The sequence below is a fragment of the Balaenoptera physalus genome (genome assembly GCF_965194825.1).
Source record: "Balaenoptera physalus genome assembly, chromosome: 1".
Lineage (NCBI taxonomy): Eukaryota > Metazoa > Chordata > Mammalia > Artiodactyla > Balaenopteridae > Balaenoptera > Balaenoptera physalus.
In genome coordinates this window covers 100,768,742-100,783,332 of record NC_138882.1, presented here as the reverse complement: position 1 = coordinate 100,783,332, position 14,591 = coordinate 100,768,742, and the positions used below count along the sequence as shown (strand labels likewise).

Below are 14,591 nucleotides of genomic sequence, written 5' to 3'. Positions count from 1 at the left end.
AATTTAATTTTGTTTTTCTCCTTAGGGGAAGCGATAATGAAAATAAGATTGAAGAGCACCACTCTAGACCAAAGTGGCCTGCGAAGACTTAACAGAAAAAAGGGACATAAGTTAGAGCTTGAAGAATAGTAAACAGTATAAATAAGAGAGAATGTGTTTACATGTATTACACATATATGTAATTAGAAATAATCTTTGCTTGAATTTTTGATAGAGAAAAGAAGAGGCTATCAGGAGGAATTACATGAGAAAATGTTTAAAGGAAAGGAATAAAAATGTTTAAGGATAGGTAGCTTAGTTTGACTGGAGTTACTTGCTTATATACTTACAGAATATTCCTAGAAGAATAAATAAGAAACTGGTCCCTTAGGGAAAGACACCAAGAAACAGGAGTGGGAAGAAAATGTTTTACACCCTTTTGCTCAATTTTTGCCACATGTATGCAATTAAAAAATGTTTTTTTAAGAAGGTCTGAGTTCTAAAACGACCCTGCTAACAGAATAATTAGGGCATGATACTTAATCTCCTCAGGCCTTGGTTTCCTTAGCTGAATATTATTTTTACAAATAAAGTAACAGATGAAAGCATTTTGTAAGAATTTAAGGTAATCAATAAAATGCCAAGTAGTTAGTTTCTATTGTTCCTATTTTTTTTTTTAACATGTTTTGCAGGGGAGAAGAAGTAAGTGCAATCTATAAAGTTTCTTTCTCATATAAATTTATTTAAATTCCAAAAAACCTACCAGTTCCATGGAATGTTGTGCCAACAACGCGAACACAGCTTGGTACACGGAGATCCCAGAACCTAACAGTCTTATCTTGGGAACCAGACGCAATCATCCAGCCGCTCCAAGTGTAAAGCGCTAAAATATGCCCTATAAAAGATCATATAATCAGTGAGTACTGTGGAACAGTATTTTTCTATAACACATTCAAAGCTAAGTACTCCTTAACTGTTGAGCACGTCTAATCTAGTTAATCAAATATACTGTGTGGCAGGGATTTTCCATATATAATATATCAAATATATTGGCAATTTTCAAAAAATTAAATTCAGTAAAAGGCACATCAAAACCATGCTTTATAAACTTAACCTTTTTTGGTGAGTCAAATATTTCAGGACATCATAATTAGTACTGAAAAAATATTATCATTTGAAATTAGGGCAAATTTTCCAAAGAGGAAGCACAGGATTGTGGGATTAGATCACCAGCTTTGGAAGGGACAGACCTGTTCTGCCATGTTTGGCAGTAAGATAATGAGCAAGTCATTTTGCCTTTATCAAGTTTTGCCTTCTCCACGTGTAAGATGGAGATAGAACTTCTGGCCTTATAAGGTTGTTGTGAGGATTAAATTAAGGAATTATGTGTCTAAGTAAAGGAAAATGTGAGCTATCATTACTGTGTTGTTATCCAAAGTTCACAATTTAGATTTTTGAAATAAAAATTTCCTGTCCTGAAGAAATCCCTTTTGATGCAATATACCCCCATTAATGAAAATGCGTAGGGGGAAAAAGCATGGGATGAACAAAAAGAAGAGTAGCATCTGAGACTGATATCACATACCGGTATGCCCACTCAGAGCATGGAGGCCCTGTCCTCTTTGACAATCGGTTGTATAAATGTTACAATCCCCTGCTCCAGCACTTATCAAAATAGCTCCACCACTTTCTGGGCCTTCCATAAATGCCAAGTCTCTGATTGTCCCATCATGCATACTAAATTCCAGATCCGGTCCTGAAACAGCAATAAGAATTTTAAAAAAAGACGCTGCTCAACTTACTGTGATAATTTGAGATTGCTAAACTGCCTCCAAACTGACCAAGAGTAGTAGAACGGTAGAATGGTATGGTTTATATTTTCATTTTGGAATTGATATAATAATCAATTTCATTTTACTGAGTAAAAAACTTCAAGAAATCAAAATACCGACTAGGTTATCATCATCACTAAAACAGAGCTATATGTAGAGTTACCTTCTTGGCTTTTATCCCAAAGAAAATGAAAGAAAAAACAGATACTCTCTGGAAAATATTCACTAATACAATTCTGGAAGTTATTTAAAAGTTATTTTTCTGATGACAAAAATTTTCTGAGGATTAGACACCACCTGGCCACCTTGTAAGAACTGGTTAAAAAAGGATAATGCCTCATGAACGCAAGCAATTAGAATGTAAAAAAATTCTTAATGGTATATTCTTAGATTTTACTAAAAATAATACAGAGCTATATCAGAGACACACATGGGGAAACATAAAGAACACACTGGCAAGCTACTGCTTACATACTCGGCCCCTACCTGTTGCATTACAGGTCTCTGCATTGAAGGGCAGCACTTTGACGTATTTGTCATTTGATCCTGTCGCTAATAACTGTCCACAAGGACTCCAGGCCACACAGTAAATGGATCCTTTGTGATGTTTATTCCTTTTAAAACGTACCACTGGCTGCTTAGGGATGTCATGTGCACTAGAAAGAAAAATCGCAAAAAGATATTTCAATTTCTTGCTTACTAAGGTTAATGAATGTGAAGTGAATGTGAAGTTCTGCATTATGGTTGTTCTTGAGGGAGGGAGCAAAAAAACTATCAGACAATATGTTAACAATTTTCAAACTCTTAGATGAAATAAATTTAAAGCATATTTAAAATCCTAAAGTAAAATTATTAACCATTATTATACTAATCTTAAGTCTTATTTCAGACCACATAGGGAAGAGGATATTTTCTAAGTCTTCATTTCACATATTTTCATATATCTTTCAATTCCCAAAAGAATTTTAAAAAGAGCTAATGATGCTTCTAATTCAAAAAGTTCAATAAACATTTATTAAACATATAATATGAGCAATTGCCTGGGGCTAGGGGAAGGCAAAGGATAGAGAAAAGTACAGAGAGAAAATAAAAGCGGCAAGAGCTCTGTCCTGAGTTTAATATCTGGCAGGGGGAGATGTTTCATGACTACCCACATACAGTAAAGCAAGTATAAATATTATAGTCCAATACAAGGTACTAGGTCTTAAAGGACAGGGAGAATTATTACAGAAAAAGATGAAGGCAGGAAAACTGCTTCAGTGAAGATAAAATATAGTGGGGAGACCAGCCCAGCATGCAGCATGGGAAAAAGTCTGTGGGACTGGCGGGGAGAAGCCTGGGGCATTCCAGAGACTGAGTGGGACAGACATGATGGGTGAGGAGCAGCAAGCACAGCTGGGGAAGGTCCTAAATGCCATGCTCCTCGATAGCTTGGCCTTTAATGGGAGTATAACATTGGTTTAGTGGAGTAGTAGCATCTTATCTGTACTTTAAAACATAGACTAATATTAAGATACTATAGGTATAATGATAACATCAAGTCTATGTAAGAAAATGTACATGTTTTTGGAAATTCATCCTAAAGGGTGAAATGACATATCTAGGATTTACCTTAAAATACTTTAGTAAACAAAAAGGATGAAGAAATATGACAAAAATCTTGACAAATGCATTTCAGTGTACTAATCTCTACTTCTGTGTATGCTTAAAATTTTCATAATTAAGAAATTTTTAAAAAATAAGAATATTGATAAATCTTCAACACTTACAAGGTACTTAATAGTGATAGAGAAAATAAATCAGATCAAGATTCTCTTTTCAGCTGGACATCCAGTTCATTGCCAGGGCCAACCAATTCTTTCTTTAAATGGATTTTACCTCCATCCATTTTCCACTGCCATCACACCAGCCATTGACAACAGCCTCCTACCTTTCTCCTAGCATCCAATCTTATTGCCATCTGACCCAGAGTTTACATCACAATACTGTTCTGCTGAAAACTTTCAGCAGCTTCCCACTGCACTCACCATAAAATCCAAAATGTATACAAAACTGCATAATATAGTTCACATCTATCTCTGTAGCCTCATCACACTATAGCTCACAATACTCCAGACGATCCGAACTTGTTTTGGTTCCTTAAAAAGCCAAGCTCTTTCTCACTTCATGTTCCCTCTAATTACTATCTTCTCCCTTCTCTTCACATGGCTAGGTTCTACTCACCCTCAGATCTCAGCTTTAACACCTCTTCTTCAAAGAGGTCCTACCCTGACTCCCCAGTTCCCTCATCTCCCGTTTTACTATGTTACAGCACCTTGTACTTTCTCTTCATAGCACCTACCACAATGTATAATTACATTTATTAGTGTGCCTATCTCCATAATATCCATCTTCTCCACTAAAACAGAAGTTCCATAGGTCAATGAACATGTTTGTTTTACTCACAACTATCCCCAAAGCCTAGCACATAGAAGGAGCTCAAAATATATTTGTTAAATAGATGAATTTATTTTCATAAAAATCAGTTTCTTCAAGGGAGTCTATGAAACATCTGTGCCAGCATGAGAAATACAAAAGAGGAAAGTCAATTTAAGATCAAATTAACCTTAAATATACAAAGTCTTTGGCTCTGCCTACATAACTGTTGCTCTTTTCCACACCCTGATCTGGAATTCTGCCTATTCTCTCTCATATAATCCTACTTAACTAACACAATGAGCACCAATAAATTATATTACTATCATCTAACATGATCCCTATTCCCCTTCCCAACCTTTAAATGCTACTGCAGTCCAAAAGCCTAAATTTCTAGTTTCAGATACAGAGATATACCAAAAAATGCAAATAAATAAATAATCTCACCCCTCTGTTCTCTGGGGTTATAATAAAAAAGCCTAAGGGTTGTAAAAAGTTTCCAAAACATATTATGACATGTACTGCTTTTTATTTTTTAATTTTTAAAGATGTGTAGCTTGTTTTGTTTGAGTGTTTTTGTCTACTGGTATGAAAACTATTCCATTTGTGGCCATTTCTCTAACCACAAAATCTACCAAAGAGTTCTTGACCTTTATAATGCCTATTTATTTTGATAGTAAAAGCCTTGACAAATAAATTGACAAAAAGAGTTCAAATTTGGTTTTCTGTGAGATTATATCTAAGGTATATGCTTTCTCAGTAACTTTAAAGAATTAGTTGCACACCTAATACATAAGGTCATGTGCCTGGTTTTTTGCGACATATGCCTTTAGAGAGATATATCTCTTATTTTCAAATCCCATAATCTGTTAAAACAAGAGACTAAAATCATAATTAGGTTGACTGAATGAAAATTGAATCTTTCTAGGTCAAAATGGTCAAATATCAGCAATTTCATATAGTTCAACCTAATACTTCTTTGTAGTGTAAGACATTTTAAATTTTCTCCAAGTCTACAACCAGCAATACTTTGTCTTTATGTAATTAAGCTAGAATAGAAGGATCTTGCAGATTTTTTTAAAAATTAACAAAAACCATGAAAATAAAGAAAACTAGACTACTGAGTGAACAATGGCCTAATGAAAAACATTTTATGAAAAACAACTTATAAAGTTAGTGGATGGGGGACTTCCCTGGTGGCGCAGTGGTTGAGAGTCTGCCTGCTAATGCAGGGGACACGGGTTCGAGCCCTGGTTTAGGAAGATCCCACATGCCGCGGAGCAACTAGGCCCGTGAGCCACAACTACTGAGCCTGCGCGTCTGGAGCCTGTGCTCCGCAACAAGAGAGGCCGTGATAGTGAAAGGCCCGCGCATCGCAATGAAGAGTGGCCCCACTCGCTGCAAATAGAGAAAGCCCTCGCACAGAAACAAAGACCCAACACAGCTAAAAATAAATTAATTAATTAATTTTTTTAAAAAAAGTTAATGGATGATTCTTATGTATATTTCCTAAGTATTGAAACAAAAATGTAAAAGCTTAATAAAAGGAAAAGAAATAAAAATTAAACACTACTGAATGGCAATTCTTAAAAAAGGGACCATATAGCTAAATTAAAAACTAAAGTAAGAAAGGCACAATAATGTGCCAATAATCATCTATCCTTACCTTGGATCAATTACTTCTGGATAGGCACATACTCTCAGAGTTTTTGAATTTGAACCGACAGCATACAGACCACCACCTGGATGAAAAGCCACTGCTCTAACAGCTTGTGTGTCTTCTAGGGTATTAATACAAACAAACTGCTTTTTTGATTTGTCATCCTATGGAAAGAATGAATATGAAAGTCATTCTATAAAAACATGAATTTGAAAGAATTTGTCTTTATCTCATTTTAAATTCATCTGAACTGTATTATTCACTTCATCACTTTAATGTTCATTATCTACAATCATACATTCTTTTGAATGGCAAATCCAAATTAAGCCCAATTTTTCTATTTTTGCTACTCATTGCTAATCTAAGCTCACACAGATCACAGACATTCAAGTTCTTCTTCGCTTACTATGACAAAATATAAGAATATGCATTCCCATATTAAGTTCTCTTTAACTGTCAAGGAAAAAAATAGTCCACATGCATAGTTCTTACAAAAACAGAAAACTGTTCATGTTTCTAAAGGTAGGAAATATAAAACACTATTATTTAATCATTTTAGGGTTAAAAAAAAAAAGTTTGCCATTATCTCCAGCAATGAATACTTTAATATTTCAAACTCAAATTGTAAAATACCCTTTTAAAACTGTAAAAATGATTTTAATCGGAACATTTAATTTCAGCCTCATTTCTATTTTAAACTGTCAACCTGTCTGTCCACAGCCCTCTTCTGAGGAAGGCAAGTTGAAACAGCTCTGTATCAAAGCTTTGGTGACTGCTATTATTGGTATCATTTGAAACCACCCTGCTACCCTGACCAGGACTGGACCCTGGACCTGGAACAGAGCCCTCCAGGCTGGGTGTGGTGCACAGACCCAACCAAATTCTGTCTTTGCGTATGCACCTGACATTCATACGTTCCAAAGGCAAATCACTTCAGCTCTGGTTGTATGCTGAGAGCTCTAGAATCCATAGTGATTATATCAATGAAGAGACTATGCATCTCCCTACCCAAACTTTAATGTATTCAGCAATACATCCTCATGGGGGAGTAGGAGTTAAACCTAATTATTACACTCTGTTTGTCTTATGTAACTGAATTGAATTCTTGTATTATTCATATCAATTTGACTAGAAATACTACATTTTCCATTAATCCATATACAAGAAAGGTGACTATTTACCAAATGAATAGCATGGGTAGATAAGAGAAAAATGGAGGGGAATGACTAATTGATTAAATGGCCGATAGCACATTAATAATAGTTACTAAGGGTTGCTTTACAGCAGAAGTGGCAGAGCCAAAATTAACTTTACCTGCTCTTCTCCAGTGTATTTAAATTTTTTTTTAATTTGTTGCCATTGAAAAAATAGATTTCACATAAAAATCTAACTTTCTAGCTTTTCTTGAAAATCAAAAGAACTAGAAACACTAGGCCAGCATATTTCTTTGTGCAAGGGACAAATATTCCTATGTACTTATCACAAAAAAAGTCAACTTTATTCACTTATGTTACCTGTTTGGCCCCATAAGCATCTGAAATAATTATTGTTTATGGGGTAAAAATTTGAACTAGAGAAAATAAGATAGAGTGAAGGTGTACACCGGTTAGGGAAGGATATCTGGTTCCAAAGCAAAAAACAAATGCATTGATGAGAAGTCCAAAGGAGTAAAGATATAATAATACCTTAACTAATTAACCACAGGGTTCAGAGAGTAGTGACACAGCCCTAACTCATGCGCCAAGATCACCACTGGACAATTAATATGAATACTCTCAAAATGTGATTTGCCAGGCAACCCCTTCACTTCACTCAGTGAAAGCTCAACTACCCTGAGGTAACTACCAGCATTAACAATAATGACTATTCCTAGTCATAGTTATTATATTATCACTATAATAATGAACAAAGAACTATTGCTCTTTCTTTAAATTGAGAATTCCTTGACAAAATTTGCAAGTAAATATAAAAATAATGAACCTTCCTTCCCCTAAGTATTACCTCTTCCCCTCTTGATCTTGACAGATTCCCTGCAGAATCTCCAAGAGGTGGCTTAATGACCGAATGTTCTGATGAGCTGTGTGAATAGAAATTCAAGTACAGTTTACTCTGAATATCAAAACAGAAACTAATTTATCCTTTCAATCTCTAATATTTATTTTTTTGGCAAATGACACCCACTGACTCCAGTCATAGTTACTCTCTGGAGCCATTTGTTAAGAGGCTCTGGACTCCATAACACAAAGCATAGTTAGTTGTAAGGAAGGAATGAGAAGCCATTCTAGAAAAGAGATTAAGTCAAAGTTCACAAATTTTATAGTCAGATGCCAACTACCTTTTCCCTGCTTAGTTCCAGAATCCTGGTTGCTATGCTTAAATCCTAACCCAGGCAGGAACCTGGATTGCTCTTTAGAAAACTTATCTGGCCCATGAGAAAAGACTAACAGAAACTGGACAGTTCAGGGTCCCACAATAAAACAATGTTTCCATTTAATCACTTTTTGGTGAGGCCAACAGGTAAACACATGCATCCATACATGTGGCCCTTCCTTCCAATCAGCTTTTTTAAAAAACGCCTCACTCCCAATAGTCAAATGCTTGAAGAAATCCTCCTAAATAAAAACCAGAGACTAGGGTATTCCCTGGTGGTGCAGTGGTTAGGACTCCATGCTTCCACTGCGGGGGCACAGGTTCCACCCCTGGTCGGGGAACTACGATCCTGCAAACCGTGAAACGCAGCCAAAAACAAAACAAAACAAAACAAAAAAAACGGAGACTAAAATAAACAAGAAAGGTATTTGGAAGAAGGAAGACAATTAAGGAAACAAAAGCTACAAAAATATAATTAAAATCCTAAGAAATATAAGGGGAAATAATGAATCCAGGAAACAAGAAAAATATCTATTAAAAAATATAAGGAAAATTAGAGAATAAGAAAGAGCTTAGAAAATAAAAATGATACCAGAAAAAATTAATCAATAGAAAATAGAGGTAAGAAAATTGCTACAGAAATGTTTTCAATATTCTAGCACTTAAGTTTCCAGCTTAAAAGAGCCCACGAAGTATCTAGCAAAATGAAGTAAAATAGACATACTCTGATGTGTATCATCATGAAGTGTTAGAACATCAGGGAAGACAAAGTCCTAAAAAATCCCAGAGTGGAAAAAGCAGCAGTCCTCATACAAAGGATCATATCACAATGGCATCAGACTTTTCAATATGTACGTGAGCATGTAGCAATGACTCTGAAACTCTGAGGAATGATTTCCATTCTAGAATTCTATACTCAGCTATACTAACAAGTCAAATGTGAAATATTTAGACATGCAAGATCTCAGAAACTTCTACTCTGATGTACCCATTTTCAGAAAACTACATGAGATCCTAAAACAGGGGATCCAATACAGGGAACAGGCAAAGGAAACTCCCAGGAGAATGGTGAAGGAAAGTCCCAGGACTCTCTAGGCCTGAATAAAATGACTTAGAAGCAATGAATATAAAGTGAACCAGGAGTGATCTTGGAGGGGTGTCTCCCAGGGGGAAAAAAAAATGGAAAGAGAAAGTACCTAATATTTTTTACTGTAATGAGGAGTTTTATGATTTACAGTTCTGTCACAGCATCTGCAGATAGTTTAGTACCAAGAAAACTAAGCATGTATACACATACACATGCACACCAAAAATGAGGCAATTACTCCCCCCATGAAAAACAAAAAAGTTTTGTGAAAGGAAATATATTCATATTATATGACTCAGTTGTAAATAACATTTACATGGCCATAGTAATGTTAACACGGAATACCGATTTAAACAAAAATTGATGTATATTAGAAGAAGGTGTAGACAAAATTAATGTGTTGTGGCTAAGGTATGGTAGCTAAATCTAATTGGCAGAGAATCAAGGGATAATAAAAACAGCAATAGAAGCAGATTATTCAGAAATGTGGAGATACATAGCAAAAGAAACAGCTAACTAGGTTGAAAATGGCAGCCTACTGGAAACAGAAGTCATGGACAAAGATGGGTAAGAGAGGGGATTCTGTTTTGTTTTAAGCCTTGAAGTGCTATTTGTCCTTTTAAACCATGTATGTATATTACTTTGATAAAAATAAAAACCAATTTTAAAATTTGAGTTCTAGTTTGGGGGGTACACAAAACAAGTGTTATAGGAACTGTAATAAAGAAGCAAATATTAGATAAACTTATATTCTTAAGTATAAAACTAGAGTTTTTGATACTAAATGTATAAAGCTAATTCCTGTAAACATCCAAATGCCAAAAGCAAGTTATGCATTTTAAAACGAACTACTCCCAAAGGTGTTTAATGTTATAATAGAGGAAGAAAATGCTCAACTATTCCCATCGCATAAATTAACACTTGTCTACTGATAACAAGATGAAAATTTTTCTCTGACTACTGAAAACATAAATATGCAAGAAGTCTCAATTGCTGTAACTACCAGAGCTGCCAAGACTGTCTTGCTGCAATCATTCCACCATGTCAGAAAACATCTTCTTGTGCCCTGGATGTCTGTGAATTAAAAGATTATTTGTTGAAAGGTACCAATGGCAAGGGAAAAAACTGGGGAGGAATAAAGCCTAAAACTGTATGACCTCTGAGTAAGATGGCTTATAAAAAAAACAGAATTGCCTTGGTGGTGGTAAGAAAGCAAAAAGAAAAATAGGAGAATAAAGACTATTAAGAGACACAGAAGTTAGTAGAAGAGAATATAGATAAATGAAGGCAGATCAGAAAAAACAATTTGGTAGGTAATAAACTGTAAAAACTTTCATTTGTAAGGCTCCAAAGAGAAGTTCAGCTTTCCAAGTTTATTTATTAGTATGAAGTTAACATTTCCAGGTCTAACAAAGTAAAGCACTTACATTTGGTTTCCACAAGAAGGTGATTCCTCAAGAAAAGGTATGTGATTTATTGATCCAGGATTACTAGGAGTGCTTGTGTGAATATCTGGAGCATCATGTGTTAATCTCTGACTAGAGTCTTGGGATGGTGTAGAAAAACTAGTGATGGAAGAATTATTAGATCCATTGCCTTTGTTCCCATTACATTGCTGGTTGAGTGCTGGCACCTCATTACCAAGGCTATCCATTCCAATATTTAATTCACCTAGCTTTTGAATGGACCTATAAAATAAAACGTAATTATATTAAAATTAAAACTTAGTCATATTCCTAACATATAGAAAACTGAAAATTTGAGAGGGTAAATACATGCACATATAACATATAATATATGACAAGTTTAGTACTAAAAATTACCATCATCAGTTTAAGACATAACCAAGAAACTGAAAGAAGATCCAAATTTTCCTATAGTATACCACTGTAAAGGAGATAGGCATAATGGGTATCATTGATTTTTTTTTAAAGCACCTTTTACCATAAAAAACAGAAAAAAAAAATCTGTTTCTTCTCCAGTATAACTTTGGTTCAATTTTCAACATGAAAATTAATTTCCCAAAATAATAAAAATATCACCACTATCAAATTTCTCACCAACAAAACAAAACAAGCCATTTTCATTTCATCTGTCTAGTAATGTCATATTAACTGAGAAATGGATGACTAGAACAGGTCATGATGGGACAAAGTCAAGTGGCATCCCTATTTTCCGCACATTCACTCATTCATTCATTTATTCATTCTACAAAAACTATTTGCCAGGCTCTGATCTAGGCACTAGTGAGATAAAACAGGGAGCAAAACAAGGTGGCCTTGGGGTCTTTCCCTCACCGCAAGTCTCCCTACGTCAGGGTAGGCTGACTCCTTATGCTGGACTCAGGGCTCCAAAGGGCACAGAGGAAGCTGTCAGGCTCTCTTAAGATTTAGACCAGAACTGGCCCAGAATCACTTTCTCCAGCCTAGATTTAGTATGAGAGAGGACTACATAAGGGATGTAACTACCAAGGGGTATTGTGGCTCACTGTATTTTCTAATTTTTCTACACTAAACATTAGTGTTCGTGTGTGTGCTTGTGCATGCGTGCATGTGTATGTTTAGGGCTTAAAAAAGACTTTAAAAGAGCAGTTTAATATTATTAAAGGAGTTGGCAGCCATTACTAAATATTTATCAGTTAAAATGTTTAACTAGACAGTACTTCTAATCTTCTATGAAACACTAATCCTGTGAAATGCTCCCCATAAAAAAAGAGCCTGAGGTCAAATAAATGTGGGAAATGCTAAGTATAAAGAATCTAAAATGCAAATATCATATTGATTCTCTCAAAGTGGGGAGGATGGGGAAGGGGCAGAATATGCCTATAATAAGTGCCAATTATTAGTAACAGAAACAAAATATCAAGAGGTATAAAGTAGTGATACACTACTGTTAATAATAATCCTATCATGCTTTAGTTGATTTTTTTCAGTAAGTTCTATTATAGAACATGACTCTTATTTCTCTGCCTCTTTCTATGCCTCTGGGAAGGAAGAAACAAAATTTAATTCTGGAAACTGTGCTCTGCTGCTAGAATGATTTGGAAGACTAAAACATTAAGGGGAAAAAAGTATATTTTAATTTCTAGATTCTATCTCTATTCAATTTGTCCTTGGTATTAGTCAGGTACTTTAATGTCCTGGTACAGGCTCAGATATATAAGGTCTAGAAAAAAAGGATTGAACTATTATTTTAAAGAGTTAGAAAACAGAATAGATAAGAAAAGGTTAAGACAACAACAGAGGGCTTCCCTGGTGGCACAGTGGTTAAGAATCTGCCTGCCAATGCAGGGGACACAGGTTCAAGCCCTGGTCCAGGAAGATCCCACATGCAGTGGAGCAACTAAGCCCGTGCACCACAACTACTGAGCCTGCGCTCTAGAGCCCGCGAGCCACAACTACTGAGTCCTGCCACAACTACTGAAGCTCACGTGCCTAGAGCCCATGCTCCACAACAAGAGAAGCCACCGCAAGGAGAAGCCCATGCACCGGAACGAAGAGTAGCCCCCGCTCGCCACAACTAGAGAAAGCCCGGGCGTGGCAATGAAAACCCAATGCAGCCAAAAAAAAAAAAGACAGCAACAGAGAATTTATATGAAACTAATTTATGAAAACTTAGGATAAACACCCATTCATATTTATTTATAATAGACCTGGTTATCCTATGGATTTTTATAACATACTTACCTTTAGTACAATTTAAAATTCTAATCTCTAAAGAAATTGAGAACAGTTGTTAAATAATAAATATGCTCTAAACTGATCCTAAATTATAAGAAATAATTTGAATTCTATATATAATTGTCTTTAAAGGAAGAATAAACCATCTTGAATAGTTTAACTTTTTTTCTGAGAAAGGACATCCTTACTACTACCAGAATCACAGAACCTTGCCACTTCATGTTCTGACTTAATGCTAGGTATCTGCTTTCACTGAAAAGCAAAACAGTCAGGAAGTCAAACTGCAACCATGACTTTTACTGGTATGAAGACGACATCCAAGAACTAGAAGTAGCAATTCATCAAATTACGATAATCCTCATAAGCCACTGACTTGATCAGAGGTGATAAGAAAACGACCCTCAAACTGAATGTTCAGAGGCCTACCTAGACTCTATAGATTACCACTATACAAGTTCCTTGTGTGAAGGTTTGAAGACAGGATCAGTTTCAGGCTCACTGACTTGCATAACACGCAGAGTGTCAAGCAGATTACTTCCAATATTACTGAACCAAGTAAAGACAGTCGCCACTGCATTGCCATATTATAATCATGATGATAGCCAACATTTATGGCATACCTCCTATATGCTAGAAATTATTCTAAGTAATTTTTTATGTATGTTAATTCAATCTTCCAACAACCCTTGCTCATTTAAATATACATATTCAGGCTTCCCTGGTGGTGCAGTGGTTAGGAATCCGCCTGCCAATGCAGGGGACACGGGTTCGAGCCCTGGTCCAGGAAGATCCCACATGCCATGGAGCAACTAAGCCCGTGCACCACAACTACTGAGCCTGTGCTCTAGAGCCCGCTAGCCACAACTACTGAGCCCATGTGCCACAACTACTGAAGCCAACGCTTCTAGAGCCCATGCTCCGCAACAAGAGAATCCACCACAATGAGAAGCCCGTGCACCGCAATGAAGAGTAGCCCCGGCTCGCCGCAATGAAGACCCAACGTGGCCAAAAATAAATAAATTCATTTTTATAAATAAATAATAAATAAACAAACATATTCTGGTTTACTGATTTCTAAAAAAAAAAAAATGTTACCATATATTTACCTCCTATAGTTAAAAATAATATAAGTTCATACTGTCTTGGCAGAAATTACAAGAAAGAATCATTTTAATATACTGAATTCAATAGAATCTGAAAGTTTAAGCTCTCAAAATAACAATAAAAATAACAGGTAACACTTAATATAGTGCTTACTCTATGCCAGGTACTGTTTTAAGCACTTCACGTGGATTAACGCGTTTAACCTTCATGGCAACCCTGTGAAATAGATGAGGAAACAAGCAAATAGAAGGTAGTAACATCCCCTAGGTCCTCAGCTACCCTGGGACAGGGCTGGATCCAGAAGTAGTCTACTTCCAGGCTGTGTGCTGAAACCACCACTCTCACTGCTCCCTTTGCTTAGATGTGAAAGGCCATTTAAAGGGAAGAAGGACAAAACTAGATGAGCCCTCAGAATGCTGTGACTGGAAGAGATTAAGTAACTCCACACTACTTGAAACACTTAA

The 14,591-nt window shown here is 35.8% G+C and overlaps 1 protein-coding gene across 3 annotated transcripts in view; it reads right to left on the bottom strand.

Moving 5' to 3' along the window:
• Positions 1–14,591, bottom strand: part of WDR47 (WD repeat domain 47) — a 65,287-nt gene that overhangs the window by 3,925 nt on the left and 46,771 nt on the right. For 2 of the 3 annotated variants that reach the window (XM_082450564.1, XM_082450563.1), the window contains exons 9-14: positions 10,771–11,031; positions 7,888–7,963; positions 5,893–6,050; positions 2,298–2,467; positions 1,565–1,735; positions 743–874 (exon numbers count right to left, since the gene is read on the bottom strand). In XM_082450564.1, coding sequence (XP_082306690.1) covers positions 743–874; positions 1,565–1,735; positions 2,298–2,467; positions 5,893–6,050; positions 7,888–7,963; positions 10,771–11,031 — 968 coding nt within the window. The remainder of the gene's footprint in view (positions 1–742; positions 875–1,564; positions 1,736–2,297; positions 2,468–5,892; positions 6,051–7,887; positions 7,964–10,770; positions 11,032–14,591) is intronic. The other variant, XM_082450565.1, reaches the window with a different exon arrangement.